This window comes from Sesamum indicum, linkage group LG12 (assembly GCF_026168435.1).
Source record: "Sesamum indicum cultivar Baizhima isolate 11 linkage group LG12, ASM2616843v1, whole genome shotgun sequence".
Taxonomy (NCBI): Eukaryota; Viridiplantae; Streptophyta; class Magnoliopsida; order Lamiales; family Pedaliaceae; genus Sesamum; species Sesamum indicum.
Window position 1 is genome coordinate 18,443,606 of NC_142668.1, and position 22,806 is coordinate 18,466,411.

The 22,806-nt window shown below is 36.8% G+C and overlaps 5 protein-coding genes across 7 annotated transcripts; 2 read left to right on the forward strand and 3 right to left on the reverse strand.

The window, feature by feature from the left end:
- Positions 1-59: 59 nt before the first annotated feature.
- Positions 60-9,965, reverse strand: LOC105175814 (toprim domain-containing protein). Of its 3 annotated transcripts, XM_088876087.1 has the most exons (22): positions 9,521-9,965; positions 8,727-8,869; positions 7,717-7,772; positions 7,543-7,600; positions 7,354-7,467; positions 6,516-6,599; positions 6,206-6,286; positions 5,953-6,018; positions 5,750-5,866; positions 5,186-5,233; positions 5,013-5,098; positions 4,855-4,915; positions 4,224-4,406; positions 3,760-3,891; positions 3,096-3,157; positions 2,365-2,448; positions 1,941-2,072; positions 1,428-1,524; positions 1,221-1,355; positions 1,070-1,137; positions 655-687; positions 60-573 (listed from the first exon to the last, which is right to left on the reverse strand). In XM_088876087.1, the coding sequence occupies exons 1-22, from the start codon at positions 9,801-9,803 to the stop codon at positions 513-515; spliced, it is 2,184 nt and encodes a 727-aa protein (XP_088732213.1). In that variant the 5' UTR covers positions 9,804-9,965; the 3' UTR covers positions 60-512. The 3 variants fall into 3 exon arrangements, with proteins under 3 accessions (XP_088732213.1, XP_011096707.2, XP_088732214.1); XM_011098405.3 differs by lacking the exon at positions 655-687 and having other exon boundaries at positions 9,521-9,964; XM_088876088.1 differs by lacking the exons at positions 7,543-7,600; positions 7,717-7,772; positions 8,727-8,869; positions 9,521-9,965 and adding an exon at positions 6,715-6,757.
- A 358-nt stretch (positions 9,966-10,323) lies between these two features.
- On the reverse strand, positions 10,324-14,206 carry LOC105175815 (nucleic acid binding protein). Its single transcript, XM_011098407.3, has 13 exons — positions 13,897-14,206; positions 13,654-13,796; positions 13,347-13,402; positions 13,221-13,272; positions 13,026-13,136; positions 12,724-12,804; positions 11,936-12,016; positions 11,550-11,615; positions 11,350-11,466; positions 11,191-11,238; positions 11,019-11,104; positions 10,759-10,819; positions 10,324-10,574 (listed from the first exon to the last, which is right to left on the reverse strand). The coding sequence occupies exons 1-13, from the start codon at positions 14,090-14,092 to the stop codon at positions 10,494-10,496; spliced, it is 1,179 nt and encodes a 392-aa protein (XP_011096709.1). The 5' UTR covers positions 14,093-14,206; the 3' UTR covers positions 10,324-10,493.
- Positions 14,207-15,098: 892 nt separating this feature from the next.
- On the forward strand, positions 15,099-17,147 carry LOC105175816 (Leucine-rich repeat protein kinase family protein). The gene is made up of 2 exons (XM_011098409.3): positions 15,099-16,499; positions 16,596-17,147. The coding sequence occupies exons 1-2, from the start codon at positions 15,275-15,277 to the stop codon at positions 16,961-16,963; spliced, it is 1,593 nt and encodes a 530-aa protein (XP_011096711.1). The 5' UTR covers positions 15,099-15,274; the 3' UTR covers positions 16,964-17,147.
- Positions 17,148-17,909: 762 nt separating this feature from the next.
- LOC105175942 (basic helix-loop-helix (bHLH) DNA-binding superfamily protein) lies at positions 17,910-18,920 on the forward strand. The gene is made up of 2 exons (XM_088876548.1): positions 17,910-18,611; positions 18,697-18,920. Exons 1-2 carry the CDS (start codon positions 17,910-17,912, stop codon positions 18,886-18,888), a joined length of 894 nt encoding a protein of 297 aa, XP_088732674.1. The 3' UTR covers positions 18,889-18,920.
- A 968-nt stretch (positions 18,921-19,888) lies between these two features.
- Positions 19,889-22,718, reverse strand: LOC105175818 (alpha amino-terminal protein methyltransferase). Its single transcript, XM_011098411.3, has 8 exons — positions 22,419-22,718; positions 22,162-22,306; positions 21,760-21,818; positions 21,253-21,372; positions 20,789-20,890; positions 20,584-20,638; positions 20,293-20,390; positions 19,889-20,203 (listed from the first exon to the last, which is right to left on the reverse strand). The coding sequence occupies exons 1-8, from the start codon at positions 22,677-22,679 to the stop codon at positions 20,078-20,080; spliced, it is 966 nt and encodes a 321-aa protein (XP_011096713.1). The 5' UTR covers positions 22,680-22,718; the 3' UTR covers positions 19,889-20,077.
- Between the last annotated feature and the right edge of the window lie 88 nt (positions 22,719-22,806).

Genomic DNA, 22,806 nt, shown 5'->3' on the forward strand with positions numbered 1-22,806 from the left:
AATGTAAGTTAGAATATACATTCATATTCCATTAGTCTTTTATACAATAATTCATAATGTAGAATAACAGAGAATTCAATGCGCGCATTGAAACCCTTTTAAAGAATAACATAAGACTGTTCACATGTGGTAAACTATATTACGTTTTGTTGAATTGAATAAAAAGTAAATAGGACGAATCTATTCGCGGTAAATTAAATTCTACCTAAAGTGCATTCATTACATCATCGCAATAAACCACGCCAACTACTTAGATACATCATAATGATGTGCACACCCTGGCCTATAGCACAAAATTGGTCAGCGCTGCAGAGACCGATGCTAGCATTATACTTCAATAGGCTCATAAATTAACAAAGAGTAATTTGGTGTGACCTACGAGCAATCAAAGAGCTTTACATTCGATGCCAACACCACATCACTCAAAAATGGACATCGGCGACGAATATCCTGAAAAGCAGCAGCCTCCATATCTTGCAAATAATCGTAGAAATAGCCAAGAGACTGAAATACTAAGCTCTGTGTTTCTTAATTAGGGCAGCCGCATCAATATCGGAGTACTCACCGGTAACCCTGAAAAAATAAAGTTTAACTCAAGGGGGTAATAAGGAGCATGAAATAGGCGCTACGCAGTGTAAATATATATGTAGCAACCTGAATAAGCTATTTGCCTGGATCGTCCATAACCTAAACAAGTGACTTGCATCAGGTGTTATATGAGGTGATCACATCAACTAGGGTTTTTGTGCTTACTCCAACAGTAAAAAGTCATAGCAGTTACCTTTCTCGAGTTACTACAGCATTAAATATGAGCTTTCAGCTCACAATGATTATCCTATATGCAATTCTGTTTCTTAATATGGGCGAAATTGGTCATCTAAATAGACATCCAAATTGGCGTTATAAAGTAAATAAAATCAGTAGATCCTCTTAGGTGACTTTAACAAAATATTTTACAGCACGTCAATTGTATCCTTACGTGGTATTGCTGCATCAGAAATCTAAAAAGGTATGATCAATTTAATATTATCTTTCGAGTGAGAAAAATGCACATCGATAAATATCATACCTGTTATATGACAAATAGGCATCACCAATTGTTCCTATGACTTTATTCCGTACTTTCCGCACACAAACCTGGAGGTACAAATGAGTGGCTAAGATTTGGTAACTGATGTCCAGTAGTATTAGGCTAGTAATAGTGTCACTAGTATGCAGACCTGAACTAGATCAACAGGACCAGCCTCTGGATCCCTGTTACGGTGGATAACAATTCCATTGTCACATTTGTTTATGAAGTGTGCACTCCCACTGATGTCATACATATTTGGAGGGCCCCCAATCCAATTATGCAACTACCAAAATAAGTTGAAAGAGTTATTACAAGAAAAATCACAAAGCAAATATGAAGGATTGCAATAGCCAACCTGTCTTGGATGAGCCACAAACCAAACATGGCATCCATGATGCTGAGCAAATCGTTTGATTTTTGTCAGCATCTGACTCACATACTCCGTCTCAGTCCTATTTGCATATCCATAAGAAAATAAGTCAAAGGAAATGTACAGATGAAGTATTATTGCAATAATGTTCACCAAAACCTCAATGCAAAGCATTGAAACATGAAGTTAGTTTGATGAAGATCTCAAAGAGGGAGGGAAAAGGATATGGTTAGATAATCAAAGGCCACCTCAAAATTAATCAAAATGGGTTTTTTCTTGTTGGGTTTCTGGAAGAAATAGCAACTGAAATTAGCTGTTATTGGTAAATTTTACAGCACCAAGGAGAAATAAACATCAAATTGTGGGTTGACTATTGATATTGATAGACAGACACACCCCCCCCCCCCAAAAAAAAAAATTAACAAAGAAAGAAAATTGAGAGAAGGTTACTGATAAACACGAGTACAAACTTCTACAAGATAAAATAAGAAGACTCACTGATTAGGAGGACGTTGATGATCAAGTTCATTATATGGATCAATTACAAGCCCGTTCACCCCATGACGCAGAACTGCTATTCTTGCAAGATCAAGAACCCAATTTATACTTGGAAGGCAATCATTCTCACACCTGTTTCATTAAGCATACACAGACCACACTCAAAAGAAGAAAACCTCATACAGCAAAATATTCCTCCCAGGATTTCAAAAAGACATGTCAATTGTCAGAAACATCATATCTAAGCTCCTAATCTGTGCTTACAACTTTACTTAAAATTAATAAATATATAACTTTACCATTCATGTGACACAGTTAATCATAATATTTTCACAAATCAGTAAACACGTGTTGCATTTTCCATATGAATGTAACTATGCATAAAAATCTATGTAAGAAACATGTGGATGTACGAAGCACAAACCTTATCAGAGAAAATGAATCACTGAGCCACTTCTTTCCTTGCTCTAATTCCTCAACGCTCATCCTCTCAACAGACTCCCCATATCTGTTTATTAGCAAGACAATGAACAAGTAATTAATCGAAATCTGCAACCTCTGAAAGAATGTATGAGTTATACTTATATAACAGTGACCATCTCTCATTCTCTAGGACCTAAAGCCTAGAGGCTAAAGGGATGCCGCAGATCTTGCAATATAGGCCAAAAAATTGCTAGATCTTTTCTCAAGCAAATATTGGAAATGTCAGCAACCACACAATCAGGAATGGCTTTCTCTCGGTGACCAGTAAAAAGAGACCTTATTTCTGGACAACTGAACCAAAAATTCTTGCAAAATCTAACCTTGCTGAAGAAAAAGAAAAGAGTGAAAATGTGAAATCATTTGAGATAATTTCTTATTATATGTGAATTCAGCACTTCACTTTAATTTAATCAAGCATGCAGTAATTTGACGATTCAGTACATAAAAAAGAATATGTAAACGCTGCAGATAACAACATATACTAGAAATAAAAAGCAATTCAAGGTATAAGAGAGGGATCGGTTTTCAGCTTTCAGCTTGTGAAAGAGTTGACAGTGCCCAAGATGACATTTGGCATGAACAACTTTGGTCCAAAAAGATTACTAAATTGGGTAATGACTTCCCCCAGCCATGAATTCGGATGCAACTCATGTAAAATGGACCATTACATACCTAACATCAAAGAAAGGCTTCCTAATATGTTTCTCCAAAAGTTTTCTTGCATGTTCTCGTACCTGGAAAACCATGAATCATGTAATGAGTAAGATAAATATACAAACTATGTATGTCCAAACTTCGGAAAAGTAAAACTCTGTTGAAGTGGAATGTATAAACTTGGTAAAGAAAATAAGTCAATTGTTAAATTATAACAGAACTTTTCACTTTTTTAGCATGACAGATACATCAATTATGTCACTAGTGCACCTCCAAAGCTTAGGCATAGTTCTGGAGAACTTTTATCAGCTTGTCACATCGACAAAAGGAAAAGGTAAAAAAACTTGAATAATAATATCAACAACAAGAATAATAATAAGAAGAAGAAGAAGAAGAATGAAAACAAAAAGAAAGAATAAGAAATAAATAGTTTATTTGACTTAACATTTTTCATATTTCACAGGAAATCACAACACGAAGTTAATTCACCAATGTTAATTGTCATCAGATGTACAGCACACCACTAACAAGTTTACAGGGATAAGACGCACGTATTAGGCATAGCTACCTACATAATAATACTTGCCAACAACTTTTAGCACATACCCTTTCAATGTTCCTGGTTAGAGAGCAAAGAGAACACATAATTTTAACGACAGTGAGACTCGGGGAACCACATTACCTTATTTTCCATAGAGCAAAGAGCAAATTTCCAACCAACACTATGGTTGATATTGCATAATAGAGCATCAATCCACTCACTCTTGCCTGAATTTGGAACTCCTGTGACAATTGTCAATTCTCCTGGCACCACCTGTCCCAAATTAGACAGTTGAAAAACTCGATGTTAACATGGAACAAAGATATCCATCCATCTTCGCATATCCTTATATTAGATTTCTCTAACAGCAGGCAATGAAATGACTTAGAACTTCCACGGCTACCACTTAGAAGCTAGAATTCATTAGTAGTAGATTAAACACAAATTAATTGTTGTGATTCATGTTTCATGAACTAAAAAGCCCCAGCTTATGTAAGACAACACATGCCATCAAATGAAAAACCAAGGGACCAGTGATTAAAAACAGCATCAATATGATACAATGTTTTCAATCAACAACATAGCACATTGACATCGCCACTTACATTATATAATTCATTGAGAGCCCTCCATCCAGTTGAAACACCAAGCTCGAAACCAAGCGACTGATGATAGTAGTCATCAATCTCATCAAAGTAATCTTTGAAATTGAACAGCCCTCTTATCGGATAAAGCTCAGCATTTTCAATTACTTCCCTCAGTGCATCAGGACCCATATACATAAGCACCTGTATTAACAAGACCGTCAATGTGGCAACTCAAGTGAACAAGTGCAGTAGGGACCACATCAAGACCACAACAGACGAGTAAGGCTCTAGTACAATATAAGATGTTTCTGAGAATGATCATGAAAGGAACATTTTCTTGTAAGCATTTAAAACATCAAAAATCTCTAAAACAGCATTCACGACAACACAAAAATAAAGATCAAATGGTTCCTATAAGTTAAACTCTGTGATCAAGAAACCAAGTTTCCTGGGATTGTCATCCACAAGATATATTATACAAGACAGCACAGTTCCATAATGTTGCAGCAAATTCATTCGCTTCCAGAACCAGAGAGCTTTCTTTTCTTTCCTTTTCTTTTTTGTGACTTAAGAACCAGAGAGCTAAAAAGGCTTAAAATAGACAAACTAAACACACAGATTCTACAAATTCAGAAATTGGATGTCCAACCTCATTTGCATCTTTAAAACTTTCAGAGTCATTCTTTTTTGGCCATTTGACTCTCCAACACCTGAATGACAGCAACCAATAAACCTCAGATTTATTGAATTTAATAGAGACCATAAGCATGGTAATACATTATATATATGGGGATAGGCATCAGAAACCTCTCCCTCCCCAAGCGCCTTGCAAGTTCTTCAGCTAAGGCTTGACCAGGAGGATCACCATCAGTGGCAAGAATTATGCGAGATGCCTTAAGAACATCAGAAAATCAAATGCTCACATTTAGCCATTTGCCTGTGCAATTTAAAAAAAATTAAAAGGAAGTTACTTAATGAACCTTCGCCGTGTAATCTTTGCAGTTCCATAGATATTTATACTTCGTGTCCTAGCTTCAAAAAAGATGAAAAGACAATTAGCAACCTCAATAAGTTGAGAGAATATTTCATGTCATAACAACAAACACTGTAGTTCTTCCACCACTGATTTAAACTATATTACATTGGAAACCTCGAAATGGCATAACAGTTACGTAGAGCAACTGCATATGACAAGGAACAACCAATATCTGTCAGCTACAAGACAAAGGTATTGTTCTACCCTTAAACTTAGAAAAACTTGAACTCTACTTCTAGCGCTGCGGTAAAAAATTGTGCCACAGATGATGCTAGAGACAAGCAGCATATTCCTAAGGTAGGTAGAAATATAATATTAAATGAGTCAAACACAATTGATATTGATGCACGGATACAACGAAAAACACGGGAGATCTTAACAAAATCAATTGCATATTGCAAACATGCAGTTATCAAAAACTTCGAATCTCCAAAGGATAAATTTGTTAAAACTAAGGAAAAAGTGGACATAGTGGAATGCTACTTCAGAAATACAGCTAGACAGATACCTCTTCCTCTGAGGGCAATGCCTTATTTGAGACTTTTGGAGGGGCACCATCAGGAACACTCACACAGTTTTTGAAGCCAGCCTCTTCCATTGCAAGCTTGTCCATTTCACCCTCAACCTTAAAGAAACAGATCAGTAAAGTAATGAGGTGCGGCTCAAATTATTGTAAGTTTGTAACTGAATGCAGCCAGCTGTAGTGATTACAATGATGATATCACTTGCTTCCTTTATATCATCCAGCCCGTAGAAGATCTTTTCAGTATCGGCTTCCTGTATTACCACGTAGCATTATCAGATGTACAGTGCAGAAGCATCTAATTACATTATTGTCATTCAAAGAAATGTCCGCAATAGGAATATTTTCTTTTTCATTTTTGCATGGGGAGGTAAATATCAAAGACAGAAGTATATATAACCAAAACTCGGCCACAAACCAAGAACCATCAGATAAATATACCTGCCAAAACTTTTTGGTAATATCACGATACTTGCAGCTTACAAGCTCACCATTTCTTCGATAGGTGAATGCAATAACAATCTGCCCAAACATCATCACTAGAAGTTAGGCAGAAAATCAGCACATAATTTTAAAAGCTATTTAAATGCAGAAGTCTCTGAGGCGGGTTCTCTAAGAAGGGCTCAAAACTTCCATCAACAAGCAAAGCATTGAGGAGTCGAACTCTATAGTAATGTGAACAGAAAGATTATTTTAGACATAATAAATATAACAGTGCCGTATTCTAGTAGGGGAAAAAATATCTATGCACCTGATTCCCTGTTCTTTTCTGCAAGACAGCATTTCTTCGTAATGTTTCTCCAGATATCATGCGCTCAGCAAAATATGCAAGTAGCTGGAAGAAAAGTAAAAAATCAATAAGTTATGTATGTTGGTTGATGCATGGAATAACAGAAACTCAAGAGAAGGAATGTAGATTCATATAAAGCAAAAAGGATCCAATAACTTACCCAGAAAAGAAAAAGGTACAGTCCAATATATTTGTTGCTAAACCTGAAATAGTTGTTGCATATTTTTAAAGTGGATAGCTTGCATCAAGCTGGACAAGACACTGCAACTCGCATTTTCTACCCTATTTGTCACTATCAGTCACTTGACTACTTCACAACGCCATCCCAATAGTTTGCTAATTGTGGCTTTATAGGGCTCCCAATGTAACTTTCATCATCATTATAAAAGAGAGAAGAACGAAATTTTTCCGAAATACTTGTCCTTATAAGGTGGAGTTTTCAATTAAAAGCTTTTATTAGTTGGCTCAAAGAGAAATTTTGCAACATGTCCAAACAGGAGACTAACATACACCACTAGTGAAACAAACTTTCATGCCTGACTAGCTTAAAACTAGGTTAAACCAATATAGGTATTATATAGACACATCATCTGATTCTCCAACATCAAAGATTTTCTAAACATGCCGTTAATCCCACAGTGGATAGAAAGAATTCCACAATCAAAATTTTTTAGACTTCATCAGCAAATAAAATCAAGAGGAGGTAACTTCTCAAGCAGGTTTTCAAAACAAGTTGATAATACTGTTCAACATGTCAGCAGAAAAGCACTCCATTAGTGAATATATTAACAATAACTACCTCATTACACAAAGGTTCAAGTCCCAAACTCTCCTCTGTGATTATTCTAGTTGCCTGCTTTATTCTGGTGATCTTACTCATTGTTTCAAAAGTCGATCTAACATCTGCATACGCCTGAAATCACAAGGGGACGAGCAAATGTGAATAGCATCACTAGAAGTGTTCATCTTGCTTGATTCAAAAGCTTACACGAGTAGTGCCCTTCCACCCGCATTTAGCCCGAAAGCAGGTCCATACTGCCGCCGACCTATGACATACAGGCAACTATTGGCAACACATAACATTGCAACTGAACTGAACATACAAAGAATATGAAAATTCAAAATAGGCAATAAGTTATGAACATATAATAAAGGGAAGTACCCATCCTCTGTGATATGTAGAGATAAGCTCTTCTCCTCCGAGTCCCCACCTTTACACTATAAAATCAACAAAGCCATTAAGAGAATGAAACAAATGATAGGCATAAGAACAGCCCAATGTTTGTGTTTACAATCCCTACAACATAACCCAGCATATTTCAGATTTTACTCTTATCAAAATTAAAGAATCTCATTGACAAGAAGAAGGATATAAAGATTTATTTCAGCATTCTACAATTGTGAAAACGCCTAAAATATTGGAGGAACTTTTTAATCCTCATAACCTCAGGGTGCTAGGTAAAAGGCTAGTCGCATTAACAAGGTCCTCTCCTCTGAAAGAGCTGTAAGTGCCATTCATGTTAAATGTCTCCTTTTGTACATTCTTAAAGTAGGTTTATCAATTTATCATATCTAAGAAACTTAGTTGCACTCATGCATACAGAGAGAGAGAGAGGGATTTTACACATCAGAAACAATTTACATCAATTCCTGCAAACAAGTGGCACAGCAGTATGCTCTCAAGTAATATATTATCTGAAAGCAATCTACAGGAATACCTTTAATGTAAAAATGCAAAATGCTGATCTCTCACCTCACATTTTAAGGGAAATTCTATTGGATTCAGGCTATACTTGCAGAAACTATGAGCAAACCCCATGTAAATTTTTTCTTTGAACTTCATAAAGTGCCATTTTAGACCCAAAAGCTATTCCCTCCTAAACACGGATATATTGCAGTATTATGTATCACATTATGCAGGAGCTAACTCATATGAAGAATGAAATTCAGGAACAAAAAGTGCCACATCAGAAGAAAATCATTTATTTTATTTGTTTGCTTTTGTCCATTCCACTCTGCCATATTTCATGCAAGAAAATAGTACAGTTGGAAAGTAATTGTCGGATTCAGTAACAGGAAAAATCTCAGTTACCACATATGCTAAGCTATCCAGAACAATAAATTGAACAATGTTAAATATTTCTCTAAAGAAAAACATCCAAAACAGCATACGCTTGGACAAAGCAAACCGTTGTATTGCCCCGGCATACAAGCATTCCCATCAAATCCAATTTCCTGCAACTTCTTTCGTAGCATGATAAGAAGTTTCTCATCCACCAATTGCTTCTCCAGAGTCTCAACATCAACAGCGGGGACTACACAATCAAATTTAAAGAAGTATTTAGGAAACAGGTATGAGAATGCAAATACTATTGTGTTGATATCACCAGCCTGCAAATCTCCAGGTGCATCTACCAGTAAATTTATAGCATTCTTTGTTTTGAGGAGATAGGTACCATCCCACTTACACATCCAAACATATGACTCATCTAGAAAACAAGCCAATCCTTTTCACTGCTAAATCTTATTGGTGTAATGTACAACTCCAATTCAAGTATCACCATAAGTTGTGCCTCGGTCGAGACTGTCTTTGCTCACCAATAAGAAAATATGTCTAATAATAATAAAGAAATAAGGAATAAGTATGCAACGAACTGAACCCAAAAAGGGACAAAGAAACTCCAGAACCAAACCTTCTCACCTTAAACCCACCCACCAAAAGAAAGAAGTTAAGAAAAAAAAAGAAGTAGAAGAAGAGCATGCAAGAAGAAAAGAAACTTTAAGCAATAGAATAGTTGAATCCCGCCGTTCCTTTCCACAACAAAAGAAAGAAAGTTCAAGAAGTAGAAAACTAGCAAAAGTACTCCAACATTGTTTATCAACGTCCCAAGAAAATATTAAAGATTGTTCGAAGAAAACAATCAGAACAACAAACAATCACGTCATCGAAAGGGAAAAGCACTTACTCGGTCTAGGAATGGGCATGGCGTTGTAGGGGGTATAACTGTAGCGGGACGCCCTCTGATAAACTGGAGAAAAGTGTCTCGGTGAAGAAAAAGTAATAAAGTTTTTTCTACAGCAGGAATGAGAAAAGTGGGTTAGTAAAGTAGACGGAGAACAGCGGCGGGAATGCGTAGACGGAGTGGCGGAAGAGTTGAAGAGCAGAAAATTCTTGGAGCCCATGAAAAAAATTCTGGTACTAGTTGAATTAGGGCAGAAGAAGAGTTTTCTCTGGGGTGAAAGAAGCATGTCTTCGCGCCTCAAGATTTTTCTTGTTAGAAACAGAAAGCAGAAGAAGGGGTTTGAATTTCCATGGAGGGTTTTGAGAAAAACGAAGAGGTGATTGTTTTGCCTCTTTGAATTTTCAGATTCTAAAATACAAAATGCAGCAAACTTAACCCCTTCTCCCTCCCATCGGCCTCGGCCCCCTTCTTTGTTCTATACATTATACATTTTTTGGGCAATTTCCAGCCCAAACAAAAAATGTAGCCAACCCGAAGAAAAAGGTAGCGGCCCAAATCAACATAAGTTCACAACATTTTTGGGGCAATTTCCGAGGATGGAGTATACTGAGAGCTATTGCTATCCAGTATGAGGTCTACTAAGGACATTGCTGAAGTATAAAAGAGTAAATAACTTGTACCTTTTTTCTTATTAAAATATCTTCTTCTTTTTAGGTCTACTAAGGACAATACTGAAGACTCATAACATGCAAAGTAATAATGTCCAGTATGGAATGTGCTGAACCAATAAATTAAGAAAACTCTACTTATTACTAAAATTATCCATTTTTGGTTTCTCTTGGGTCAAAATATACACATCAACATGCATGAGCATTGTTGGGTTCCTTTTTCAGGTGAAATAAACAAATAAAATATGTATTACAAAAATTAGAAGGCCCAAGAAGAATTTATAAAGATCCACACATCTCCCAGGTTATCAATCTAAACTTTGCATCTGATACAATTCAGCGTTGTCAATTGCATCTCTTAGAGCATCCGCACCCAAATACTCGAGTACCTGTGTTGATGTCAACACTAATCAATCTAGGAATGACAGTTAGATGGATTAGATGAAAAAAACGATTAGGTATGACAAGGAGTCGGGTCGGTTTTGGGTCTGGATGAGACCCGGAACCATTGCCATCCCTAATTGTTGTTTAAAAGATAAGTTTCACAAAACAATAGGAGAACAAACTTCAAACCTCGTTTGCATCTTTGAAAGAGTTTGCCTCATCTTTCTTCGGCCAATGTACTCGCCAACATCTAACAATCATCAAAAGGAAAACAAGAAATTAGGTAATGAGCAATCGTACATGTAAGGAAAAGAATATCAGCCTAGGAATTTAGAACATTATACAGAAAAGTCCTTGTGTTTCGAAAAGTAACCAAGGATCCTCAAATGTGTTTAATAGATGCAATTAAATATCTAAGTGTTGCTTCAAAACTAAATGAAACAAGAAACCTTTCCCGCCCAAGACGACGAGCAAGCTCCTCAGCTAAAGATTGGCCAGGTACATCACCATCAGTTGCCAAGATTATTCGAGAGGCCTGATGAGGATTGAAAAGTCAAGTAATATAGGAAAGGTTTCCAACCTAATTTGGAGGAACATACACAGATATTCAAGATTTTCAACCTTGTCCAAATAATCCTCGCAGTTCCATAGGTATTGGAAGCGGGTGTCCTGAAGTGATAAGAATACAAAGGCATCTATAAATTACACATACATTAAGAACTAGAAAAGCAACAGCAAATTACTTGTGAGCTAACAAGAATCATAAGATGTCGACCGAACCTTCTCTGGAGATGGAATTTCTTTGAGCGAAACGGTTTGTGGTGCACCGCTAGGAACGCTAACACAGTTGCAATAACCAGCTTCTTCCAAGGATAGCTTGTCTATTTCACCTTCAACCTATGATCACAAAAAAGCCGAACAGTGATAATCAGGCATAAGCAGATGCATCTATAAGTAGCAGTGAGTGTCCAAGTGATTACTATTATGATCTCGTCTGCCTCAGCAATGTCGTCAAGTCCATAAAGATACTTTTCTGTATTTCTTTCCTGAAAATTGAAGGACCAAAATCATTTAATAGTAAGAATGAAATTAGATTCTACTCATTTGAAAATTATGAACCAAAAGGGAGATTCAAGAAAGAATAATGCTCTAAACAGTTTTTTAAGGTCAATCGATAATAGTTTGTGAATGTGAGAGGGAAGATCCCTTGGCCAGCATCGAGAATTAATTATAAGATATCTCTGCAAGAATACTAATTACCAAACAGCTTACTAAAACAAACTTGAGGCACTTAAAACAAATTGCTTTTACAATTTCCATTGACATTCATCACAGGTACGGAAAAATCAGTGCTATAAAAAAATACCTGCCAATACCTCTTTTCGATGGTCCGGTACTTGCAGCCTACAAGGTGTCCATTTTGCCTATAAGTGAAGGCAATGATTTTCTGCATTGGAACAAAGAAAACTAGCAAAGAGTTAACCAGACATACAACCCAAACCTTTCCAGACATACAAGCCACTACAAAAATCCTATGTGGTCTCCATGTGTGCATACAACTAAAAATTACACGTCCCTTCTGCATTCAGTCACCTCGCCGTCAACTAAAAGTTTAGTTGAAATGCAAGTCTAGGTATGTATATTCAAATTTGGTAGCAAACTATCAACATTTCACTCCCTTTTCACGTAAGGACATGTGTTTAAGTTTCAAAAGTATACTTCCATGCTTGTTTCAACCTGACATTAGATATAAAAAGTAATATTTCAACAACTCAACAGTTTCTTGCACCCTTGCACCAGCCCCCACTTGATTGTTATGTTGGCTTTACCATGCTCTATATTAAAGAACCCCAATTGCTGAACCCTACAAAACTTATTGTTCTCCAACATATTAATGCTACAACTAGAGTTTCTGCAGGGGGTACTCCCCCTGTCATACAATCAATTTGCTTCTTTGAAGTTTCAATAAAGGTTTCATTTGATATCTTCAGTTATGCAATAAGCATTGGTATCATACAAAATCATAATGCAGCACTATAATCATTGAAACACCATGGCAGAATTTGATCAAAAAATTGGTAATTTTGCAAAGAACTAGAAAATGAGACCATAGGATCTGTGAAAGAAGGGTATGTGAAAAAGTCATTCACTTACCTGATCACCAGCAACTTGCATAACTTTATTTCTCTCCAGTGTTTCCTTCGATATCATTCTCTCAGCAAAGTAAGCAAGCAACTGAAGCATAACAAAACTTGAGTATGTCATCCATGAAAAGAATGCTCATTAATTAAGAGGCACTGCTTAGTCTCGTAGCATATGGATACTAGTCTACCCCATACGGGTAACATCAGCAAATGATGTAATTAGTGACCTTATAGAATTTCGTTATTCATCCAAATGCATTGACCACCATCCATTAAAGGTAAAAGTCTGCTGGTAAGAAGTGATTGTGGTACCTCATTTCCCAGCATTTGTAGCCTTAGACTTTCCATTGTCAACGGCCAAGAGGAAGTGAGTTTTCCATGTCGGCCGACAACAGGATAGGCCTTTTTGGTGTCTGCAAAGACCTGCAACGGAAGTTATCATCTGCAGAAAGGATATGACTTCAAGGTTCAAAAGACTAGAAAAGACAAAAAGAAATGTAAATTGACCTTGCCAGCCCATCCACATTGTAAATTGAAACACCTCCATAACGCATAACTCCTGACATTTGATAAGAATAAATGTATCAGAACAATCATTTTGGATTGTATAAATGAATTGAATCTGCTAATTACCAGTTCCGGTTTATGTGAAAAGACAGACTCCTGTGAATCGATTTTCCACCTTTACACTGATTTGAAAGAAGAATCCCCATCAACACTAGTAGTTAAGATACACAAAACAGAGTCGTGACAGTGACTGAAAAATCCATCAACACTAATGAACAGTTACTTTTCTGTGCCTCACAAAAACACACAGAGAATAGAATCTTGATAAAATATCTTCCCAAGTCTTGTTCGAATTTTCCTGATTACGTTCATTCAAGGTTCAAGAACGCCCAAGAAAATCCAAGAAACTAAATTAGACAAAAGAAAATGATACCTTGGGACAATATAAGTGATCATATACGCCAGGCGTACAAGAATCAGAGTTTATTCCAAGGGCCTCAATTTTTTGCTTCAGTTTGGCAAAAGCAGTTTTCCCTTCCTCTTCCTCTCCCTCTTCCTCGCCCACATCAGCTTTGACTTCCAACAAGAGAGATGGGCAAAAAGAACCAAGGCATTATGTCTCTAAAGCAGTATAAAAAGAGTGAAACAATTTGAGGAAGATAGTGAGTAAAGAAACCTGTTGGTTTGGCTGACCGGGGATTACAAAAAGACCTGAACCCATTACTGCGCAGCGAAATTCTCCATAAAGATTGGAGAGAATGGAGTAAGAAATTATTGGGACGGTCTATAGACGGTAAATCTGATGAAGTGTTCGGGGCCAAAAGGCAAGGCCGCTGAAATAGTGGTGCGCGGAGGCGCGCCTGAAGAGGCATTTCAAGTGATTATCTATTATGCTACTGTTGCACTGTTTCTTGAAATTCTGGGGGAAAGTGGGAAACAAACTAACGTAGCTGGTTCCACTATTCCTGTTCGTTTTCGAACAGCGTTTTCCTGTCGTTTAACCAGGTCTCTTGGATTTAGTAAAATTTGGGAAAAATACAATTTAGTCCTGTAATATAAAATAATAATTTTTCTTTTATATTTTTTATATTATAGCAATTTATTCGTTTATTTTTTTAAAAAAAAGAGTAATTTACTCTATTACAATTACATGGGAGAAAATTGCATTAAACCCAATAATACAAATTTTAATTAATTATATTAATTAAAACTAAATAGAGCGATAACAAAAAAATATTAATAAAGAAAAGGATAATTAAACCGCTTGTCGTACAATAACTGGTGTAAATATATATATACATATAGACACCTTTTGAATAATTACATATATAATAATTGCATATATTATATATGTCGTACAATAACTGGTGTAAATATATATATATACATATAGACACCCTTCGAATAATTACATATATAATATTCATGAGATTTGCTTCTATGTTCATCCACTAGTTAAAATCTATTGAATGTGTGGACATTACCAAAAGAAATTAGAGAAAAAAGATCGTATTTATCCTCAATTGATTATTGATTTATCACAAGTCAAACAAATATTTTTAATCAAACTACCAAGATATATTTTCAGTTTTATAAGAGTACTTCCGTTAAAAAAATAATTTGATATGCAACAAGTCGATATTAAAATAATGAAGGGTGGATATCGATTTTCATTCAGTTTTTTGATAATATTAATAAATTTAATTATTTTTTTTAATTAAAAAATATATTTATTATATAAAAGCAAATTTTTAAGACAATAAATATAATTTATCAAATCATAAAATCTATGCAATTACTCTCAATCTTCACAAGGAGGGTGGCATAATTATCCCTAAAAAGATGAAGTAGAACACTAGAATTAGAGACAGATAAGAAATAAAGCTTGAATATCATAAATAAGTGAAGAAAATACACAAGGAAAACTCCCTGTAACTTCGTTTACTTCAGCCGCAAACCGCTGCCAAACTGCCTGCAACCGCCGCGGCTACGTTTTACAGTTTGCTCTAAGATGCAAAATCATCAGCATTTATGCGGACACCCATATTGTCTCAATGGCTTCCATCTCTGCAGATTCTCTTCATCTCTTGACTGCACTTTTATCAATCTCAATTCCTGTAATATTTACAGCGACAGTGGTTGAGGACCTCGACAACTTGCAGCCACCGCCAGACTTCAACTCCACAATTATCAACAACTGCCTCAGAAACCCTTCTCTCAGATACTGCAACTCAACCCCTTTTGATCTTCACCAAATTTTCAAGTCCACCATTGTTGCAAGCCATTTATGCAACATTTCCAGTAATCCCAACTGCGTCGAATCCTTTCCCAAAATTGACCTTCACTCCCAACCGAAAATAGCACCGCTTTATCTATCTTTCACCTTCTTCTGGAAATACTGCCCCTTAACCATACTATCCATTGATCTCTCCAACAATTCTCTCAAGGGTAATTTCCCAACTGATGTTTTTTACTGTTCTCAAATCCAGGCCCTGGATTTGAGCCACAATAACCTTTCTGGTGATCTGCCTATTCACAACTTTTCCCTGTTGGAAAATCTCACGTTTCTTAACTTATCTTATAATGACTTTACTGAGTGTAGAATCTCTGATTCACACTTTTTCGAGCGTTTCAATTCGACGAGTTTCGTTCGTTCGGGTCTTGTTCCGAATCACAAAGAGTTCAGGATCAAGGCTGTGCTTCTATTGGTTGGTTTTCCAGTTCTTGTGTTAGTAATGGTGGTTTTCTGGGGTTGGCTCTGTTTCTTTCGGAGGCGCAACAGACACATGTTTACGCCGTCAATTCTCAAGGCAGCAACTGATGGATTTTCAGTAAGAAATTTGGTGGGGAGAAATGGTAGAGCTAGTGTATACAGAGGAGTATTGAGGGATGGAAGTGAAGTAAGAGTTGAGATTTATCTGGATACAATGTCAATAGAGAATCGAAGGAGATTCGTCGAACATTGCAAGATTCTTGTTCAGTTACAGCATAAGAACATAGTCCCTGTATTGGGGTGGTGCGATAGCCGTAGATTGATGGCCATTGTAACTGAATGGGTAGATGGACAGAACATTGAGACATGGCTTTCAACATGTAATCCTCCATGGAAGCAAAGGGTACAAGTAATATTAGGAATTGCGGCAGGGGTTTGTTATTTGCATGAAGAATGGCCACAGGTTGGGTACAACCTCAAAACAAGAAACATGATGCTGTCTGTAGATGGAGAACCGCTCATAACAAGGTTCAAATTACTTGATGATCATCACAGCAGCACAAAGAGTAAGTCCCAACTATGATTTATTAGTCATATACATTTTATGGTTTACCCATCTTAATAGTGCTAAATTCATGTTAAACTGTCGTGGTTGCATGCAGAAACATATGAGTTTGGAATGTTCATGTTGGAGATAGTTACAAATAGGAGGGCCGCGAAAGAGCTTGAAAAGTCTGTAGACATTGTTGAGTGGGTGAAATCGAATTACCCTGATAACGTGGAGAATGTGATTGACAAGAGAATGAAGAAGAGGGTAGAGATTGTTTCTGAGGCAGCAGAGGTTCTTGAATTTGGATTGACATGCATAGATGTATCAAAAAGCCATCAACCGAGCTGGGATAGAATCTGTGATCTTCTATCAGACATTTCCTCAACGGCAATATCTTCAGCATCAGGGGACCGTAAGACTTCCCGTGTAGAGAGAGGCGGCAGAGACCGTCAGCATGTGCATCACAGAGGAGTTGAATAACTTTTAAGCATTACTGCTATAATTAGCCCATATGTATGCAACATGTAAACTCAAAACACTCAAAAGCCTCAGTTATGCAACAACATTTCCAGGAACGCTTATCTAATTACATGTTCTCCGGGTACTGATCACTTGCTGATGATTAATAATCCATCAGGAGAAGACGAGGATCTAATCCGCATCAGCAGTGCGTAATCATCTGTTTTTAACAGAAAAAGAATTTCTTGTTATTACCGCACATCATCAGTATGTATTAATTATGTACACAAATTGTTCTCTGCACAATGTATATGAGCACGCAGTTTTTACCTATTAACAGACTGAAATTCAATATTAAGAACCTAAATTAATGCCTCTTGCAAACTACGTTAAAATTCTTCTGAAATTAATGCTATATTTCATCTCATTAAGAATAAAAACATTAAACTACCAAAACTTTTAGTTACGTTTTTTTTCCTTGGTTTTATTAATAGTCCTATTTCAAGGTTAAAAAAAAAACAAAAACATCTACATAGGCTACAATGGTAATTAATTAAAAAGAATGAGAAAGTTTCATTTTTTTAGAACTTGTAGGTCATGAAGTAACGGTTAGAGGAGAAATCAGCCGCCAATAATTAACCCTAAAAGCTCATTATGCCCTCCTAATAATTAGGAATTAGTTACCCGTTTTAATGACCATATTACATATTATCTCCTCCCAATCCAATAACCCCCGCCCCCACGTCCTCTCTCTCTCTCTCTCTCTCTCTCTCTCTTCACTGGTAGTTTTTCGTTTAGGTCTACTGATATTCAAACTAGTGGTAGTAAAAGACAAAAGAATCACCCTCAGGTATTCTCTCCTACAATATCTTCTTTTACTTCACATGTTTTAACTTTCCCTCCATTTCTACTTCTAGTGCTCAACTTCTTTCATGCAGATACGCAGGTCTGTAATATAATTTCAGCAATGGCTTTGAGCTACTACTCAAACTGGGGAGCATTTCAGCAGTTGGACGCAGACATTATGAGCTTCGTTGATCCATTACAGACAGAGGCAGAGCTGCCGCCGGAGCCCCTACCGTTCCCCAATATCGACCATCTCTTTGAGACCAATGACTTGTTTTACTCGGAATGTTCTAATTCTCTTCTATATGACTTCTCTACTAGTAGTACTGGAGTTACTTCTGATAACTTAAACTGCATCCCAACACAACCCTGTTCACTCCAGCAAGAATTTGAGCCCCACCAGCACAATCCCAAACGCCAGAAGGCCGCCGGATGTGGTTATGAAGATATTTACACTCAGATGTTTAACCCTCCTCACTTCAATGGGCTTGTTCCAAACACTTGCCTGACCCAGCTTCAAGATTATCTGCCTACGTCAGAAGTCGTAGTGCTGCCACTGCCTGATTTTTCAACTCCACCAGGTTTCAGTTATAGTAGTGAGAGCCCGAAGAAGGAAGCAAGTGCTGGTGGTAGCTTGTCGGCGCAGAGCATAGCGGCACGGCAGAGGCGGAGGAAGATCACTGAGAAGACTCAGGAGCTGGGGAAGCTTGTTCCGGGTGGACGGAAGATGAACACTGCTGAAATGTTGCAAGCTGCTTACAAATACATCAAGTACTTGCAGGCTCAGGTTGGAGTTCTTGAATCCATGTCTTCAAATAATCAGGTCAGTTTCATTTCGTGAAGAATTAAGGGAATCTAATTTCTTGTGCTAACATGGAAAAGTGGGTGATAATATATTGTATTTGCAGGAGAATAGAGAAGGATTTGAGAGTGATGACGAATTGCGGGTTCTTCTCGAGTCTCCGCTGATTCAAGAAAAGTTGTACTCGACGGAAAGATGCCTGGTTCCGGCCAAGTTTGTCCAACACCTGAGCAGTGATCATGAAATCGTCAAATCTAACCCTCAATTGCTACCGTTAATCGTGAAACAGGAGCAGTGAAGCGAGGCGCAATTTTGATTTCTGTTGCTTAGTTTAGGCCCTTTAGTGCATAGGACTTCGGTTTTTTCTGTTGTTTGGTTGTATTAATCCGCAGATGTCAGGGTACTAGGTTTTTTACTTTGGTCGCCAGATCCATTTCTTGTAAATTCCTGGTTTGCAAGAATTATAAAGTCACATCTTAATTTAAGTTAATGTGAGTTTTTGACATATATTTCGTCAGATACTTACTTCTAAATTTACTTAATGGTAAATTGATTGCTCATCTGTTTTTCTTCTTAAAGTCATTGTAAATAACTCTACAAACTGAAATGAGGGAAAGAATGCAAGATTTAATTCATTCATCAGACTCATCTTAATTATTCTACTCCAATTCCAAACAGTTTTTGTAAAATAAATAAATATATTCGTTAATAGAGTTCACATAATTTATTGATGTTAGAAAAAAAAATAAAAATCTATATTTACATTCGATTAACCACTTTTTGATTTATTGTAAGTGGAAATATAACTCAATGCATTAGCAAGTGAATAGTTTGACAATAAAAAACTTAATCCTACAATAAGTTTATAAATCAATTGGGGTAAATATATTTTTTCATTATTTTTTTTTTTTGCTTTTTGTTTGCTACAACAAATTCTATGTTATTTATTAGATTAGACAAAAGCAAATGTCGAATATTCCAAGTGCAATTTCTCAAACCACAAGAAGTTTATGCATAATTACACCATACATCAACAAAGGTAAATGTAAGTATCCCTAATTTATTATCAATTTATTTCTTTTAATTATATACTTCATTGGAACTATTTAACCAAATATCATCCTATAATATTTAATGCTGTAATAATAATAATAATAATAGGGAGAAAAAAAACACAAACAAATAAACCTTCTAGATAAGATCAGATACAATAATAACTAGCGCAGTAACATAATTTTCGTAGCAGACGTGCTTGGACAAAGTCAAAGTAGTTAGGGGTATTGAGTAACATCAGGAGCTTGTGTAAACCACATGATTTCACTCCAAATTTCATCCGAAAAGATTATCAAATAATTAATTTAGACAATTAAACTCATGTGAAATATTTGAACGCCAAGATCAAGAATGCACACAAACAGTACAGCACTAGTGAACAAAACATACAAATGTTGTTTGGTACTAAATTAATTGAGGAAAAAAGGATGTCTTCATTTGATGATGGCAGGTCTGTTAACATGCTTCTTGGATCTGGAACTGTTAACTCTCTTTGGCAACTCAGTCGTCAAGGCGTACATCTTTACGGCAAACAATTCATCAGGGAATCCATTTTGATCCTGGCCACACATAATTTATTTCTTCAATAACTTCATTATTCATACTCCATGATAACACATTTGGGAGTCGAAAAACTTTTGACTTGTACCTTCATTTTGTAAATATGCAGTCCACATTGATTGAATAACTGCTTGAAGTACAAGTCCGATCTCGTGATGCTCTTGTCTTGGTTATCCAACACAAAACCTAAACAACAGGAATTGAAAGGTTGTTTATCTTACTTTATGAGGAGTTCCACAGCAGAAAATAAAAGCAACTTGAAGAGTGAATAGAATAAACAACATACACGAAGCAATATGAGTTGTACAGTATTGAATTGAAGTGAAGTGATGAGATTTATAGTTTGAAAAGTAGGTAAAAGGAGAAATGAGATTGTTACCACTTCTTGCAATATTCTCCTTCAGAACAAAAAGCCCACCAGGTTTTAGACCAGCCTGGAAGAGGTACATGTTAGCATAATAAAGCATGCCATGCAATGCTCGACAGAAATCTATATAATATATCATAAATAGCTCAAACGAAATATAATTTACAAAGAGAAGTTCAACCATCACACAGTCACCATAGGCACTGGATCGATTTACCTTTGCTCTCTTGAAGAACGACACAAAGTCATCATCTGAAAGATGCCCAATGCACCACTGAACCCATATAATATCATACCTTTCTGCCTCGGGAGTGAATTCCTAGAATAAGGATAGCAAATGAATTCAACAATAAAGAACTTATCATTCAAATGCACTCGAAAATAATGATTTGGTTTCTCCGGAAATAAGCTTTCCTTGGACCCAAGTCCCAAATCCGGGGAATTTCATTAAGAACGGAAATGGTTACACCTAGCTTACATAAAAAGAGATGCAACCTTGAATCGCTATTATGGTTGATGCTATAGAATCAAAAACGATAGGTGATATGAGGAAACAGGCAGGGGTACACTTCATTGATGTCGAAAGCTGCACTAACTTGCTTATGCAAACTGTACTATGTTGTAATTAAGTCTATGGTCATTCCCTTTGGTACTATCTATGATGATATGTATAAATCTTACCTGAAGTGGAACACAAAAAAAGTTGACAGCCTTGTACTCCTCCGTGACCATCAAATTCTCTGGGGCCAAATTTCTGCGAGCAGTATCTAGAAAATGCGAAACAGGCTCGAGAAGGTCAACCTGGATTGAAACATGTCAACAATTAAAAGCTAAATTGCAGTTTAAACAAGCTACAGATCATTATCACAGACCACAACTTTAGGTACATGTGAAATGCATCACCATTCTCCGCGACAAATAGATGCCTTGGACTATGCCAACTTCAGAGAAATAATGTGTGATGCCATCTTTGGCTACCAATATGTGTTTTGTGAAACAAGGATGGATACAGACATAAGAAGGGAAAGGGAGACAAAAAGATATATATAAAAAGTAAAACCATCCATATCTAGGAAAAATTGGTCTTCCCTTCGTGGTTGATTGTCTCCCCTCAAGAAAAACATGATTTTGGCACTTCAAAGATGTTGAAGGAAATATTTCCATATTGTAATGCGGAAAAAGAAGTACCTCATTAAAATATCTAATAAGAAGGTTCTTGGTGATTCTCCCTATGCCTGAGCCACAATCTGCACAGATTATAGAATCATCAATTCTCTAAGAAATACTCAAACAAAGATCTCAATAAGATACCCAATCAGAACCCTGGAGTATTTCCATTCAAATTTTTTTGGCCAACCAGAGCACGACATCGTGCTACTTTCTTCAACACACAAACTTATAGCATGCAAAATAAAATGCCATACTATCAATTTGAAAGGTGAGAAGAGGCAACGTAGACCAAATTACTTGATCGCTCAGCTCCTTTCTTGCATATTGAAAAGAAGATAGAAGAACAAGAACAAGAAGCATGGTGAGAAAATTAAGAACTCCTCAAGTTGTGCTAACGTTCTTGGAAAGGGGAGAATATACCTAGAGCAACAAGACGCCTTCCTCTGCCAGCATCGGGAAATCTTTCAGCCAAAACGGAATTCAAGAATGCCTCACTATCCTTTATATCAGGTTCATTAACATGCCCATACCCTCCTAGCACTCCGTCCACCGTTGCCTCCACACCCTTCCCTTCCCAAAATTACAAAAAAGAACAAGGCCCACATCTTTTCTAAGTACCATAAACCAAACGCTCATCCGGGCTTATAGAAAATGGAAAAAACGAAGGGTCCAGATACCTGCCAATAGCCAACTCCCTGGGTGTACCACTGGGATTTCTTGAGGGGGTCGCCGTCCCCCACCTCTTCCCGCCACATCTCCTCCGCGTTCTTGAATTCACGGCCTTCGGAGTCCACTCCCCGGCCATTCATCTGGAGGCACTTGAGGGGAGTAATCACGCTTACTCTGGACAATCTTGAGTCGTGCAACAGAGAGTGAGGTAACGATGGGTGACTCGGGAGAACGATGCAAACGGGGGTTTTGTGCAGTAAGAGTACCATTAGCAAAGAAAATTCATCGGCCTACGGACCAAAACCCAGAACAGACAGTTAAGATATTTGCACTTGGTTGGATATCCAAACGTGGCCCAATAACATTTCTTCCGGGCCCAACCTTTTGTTTTGCGGA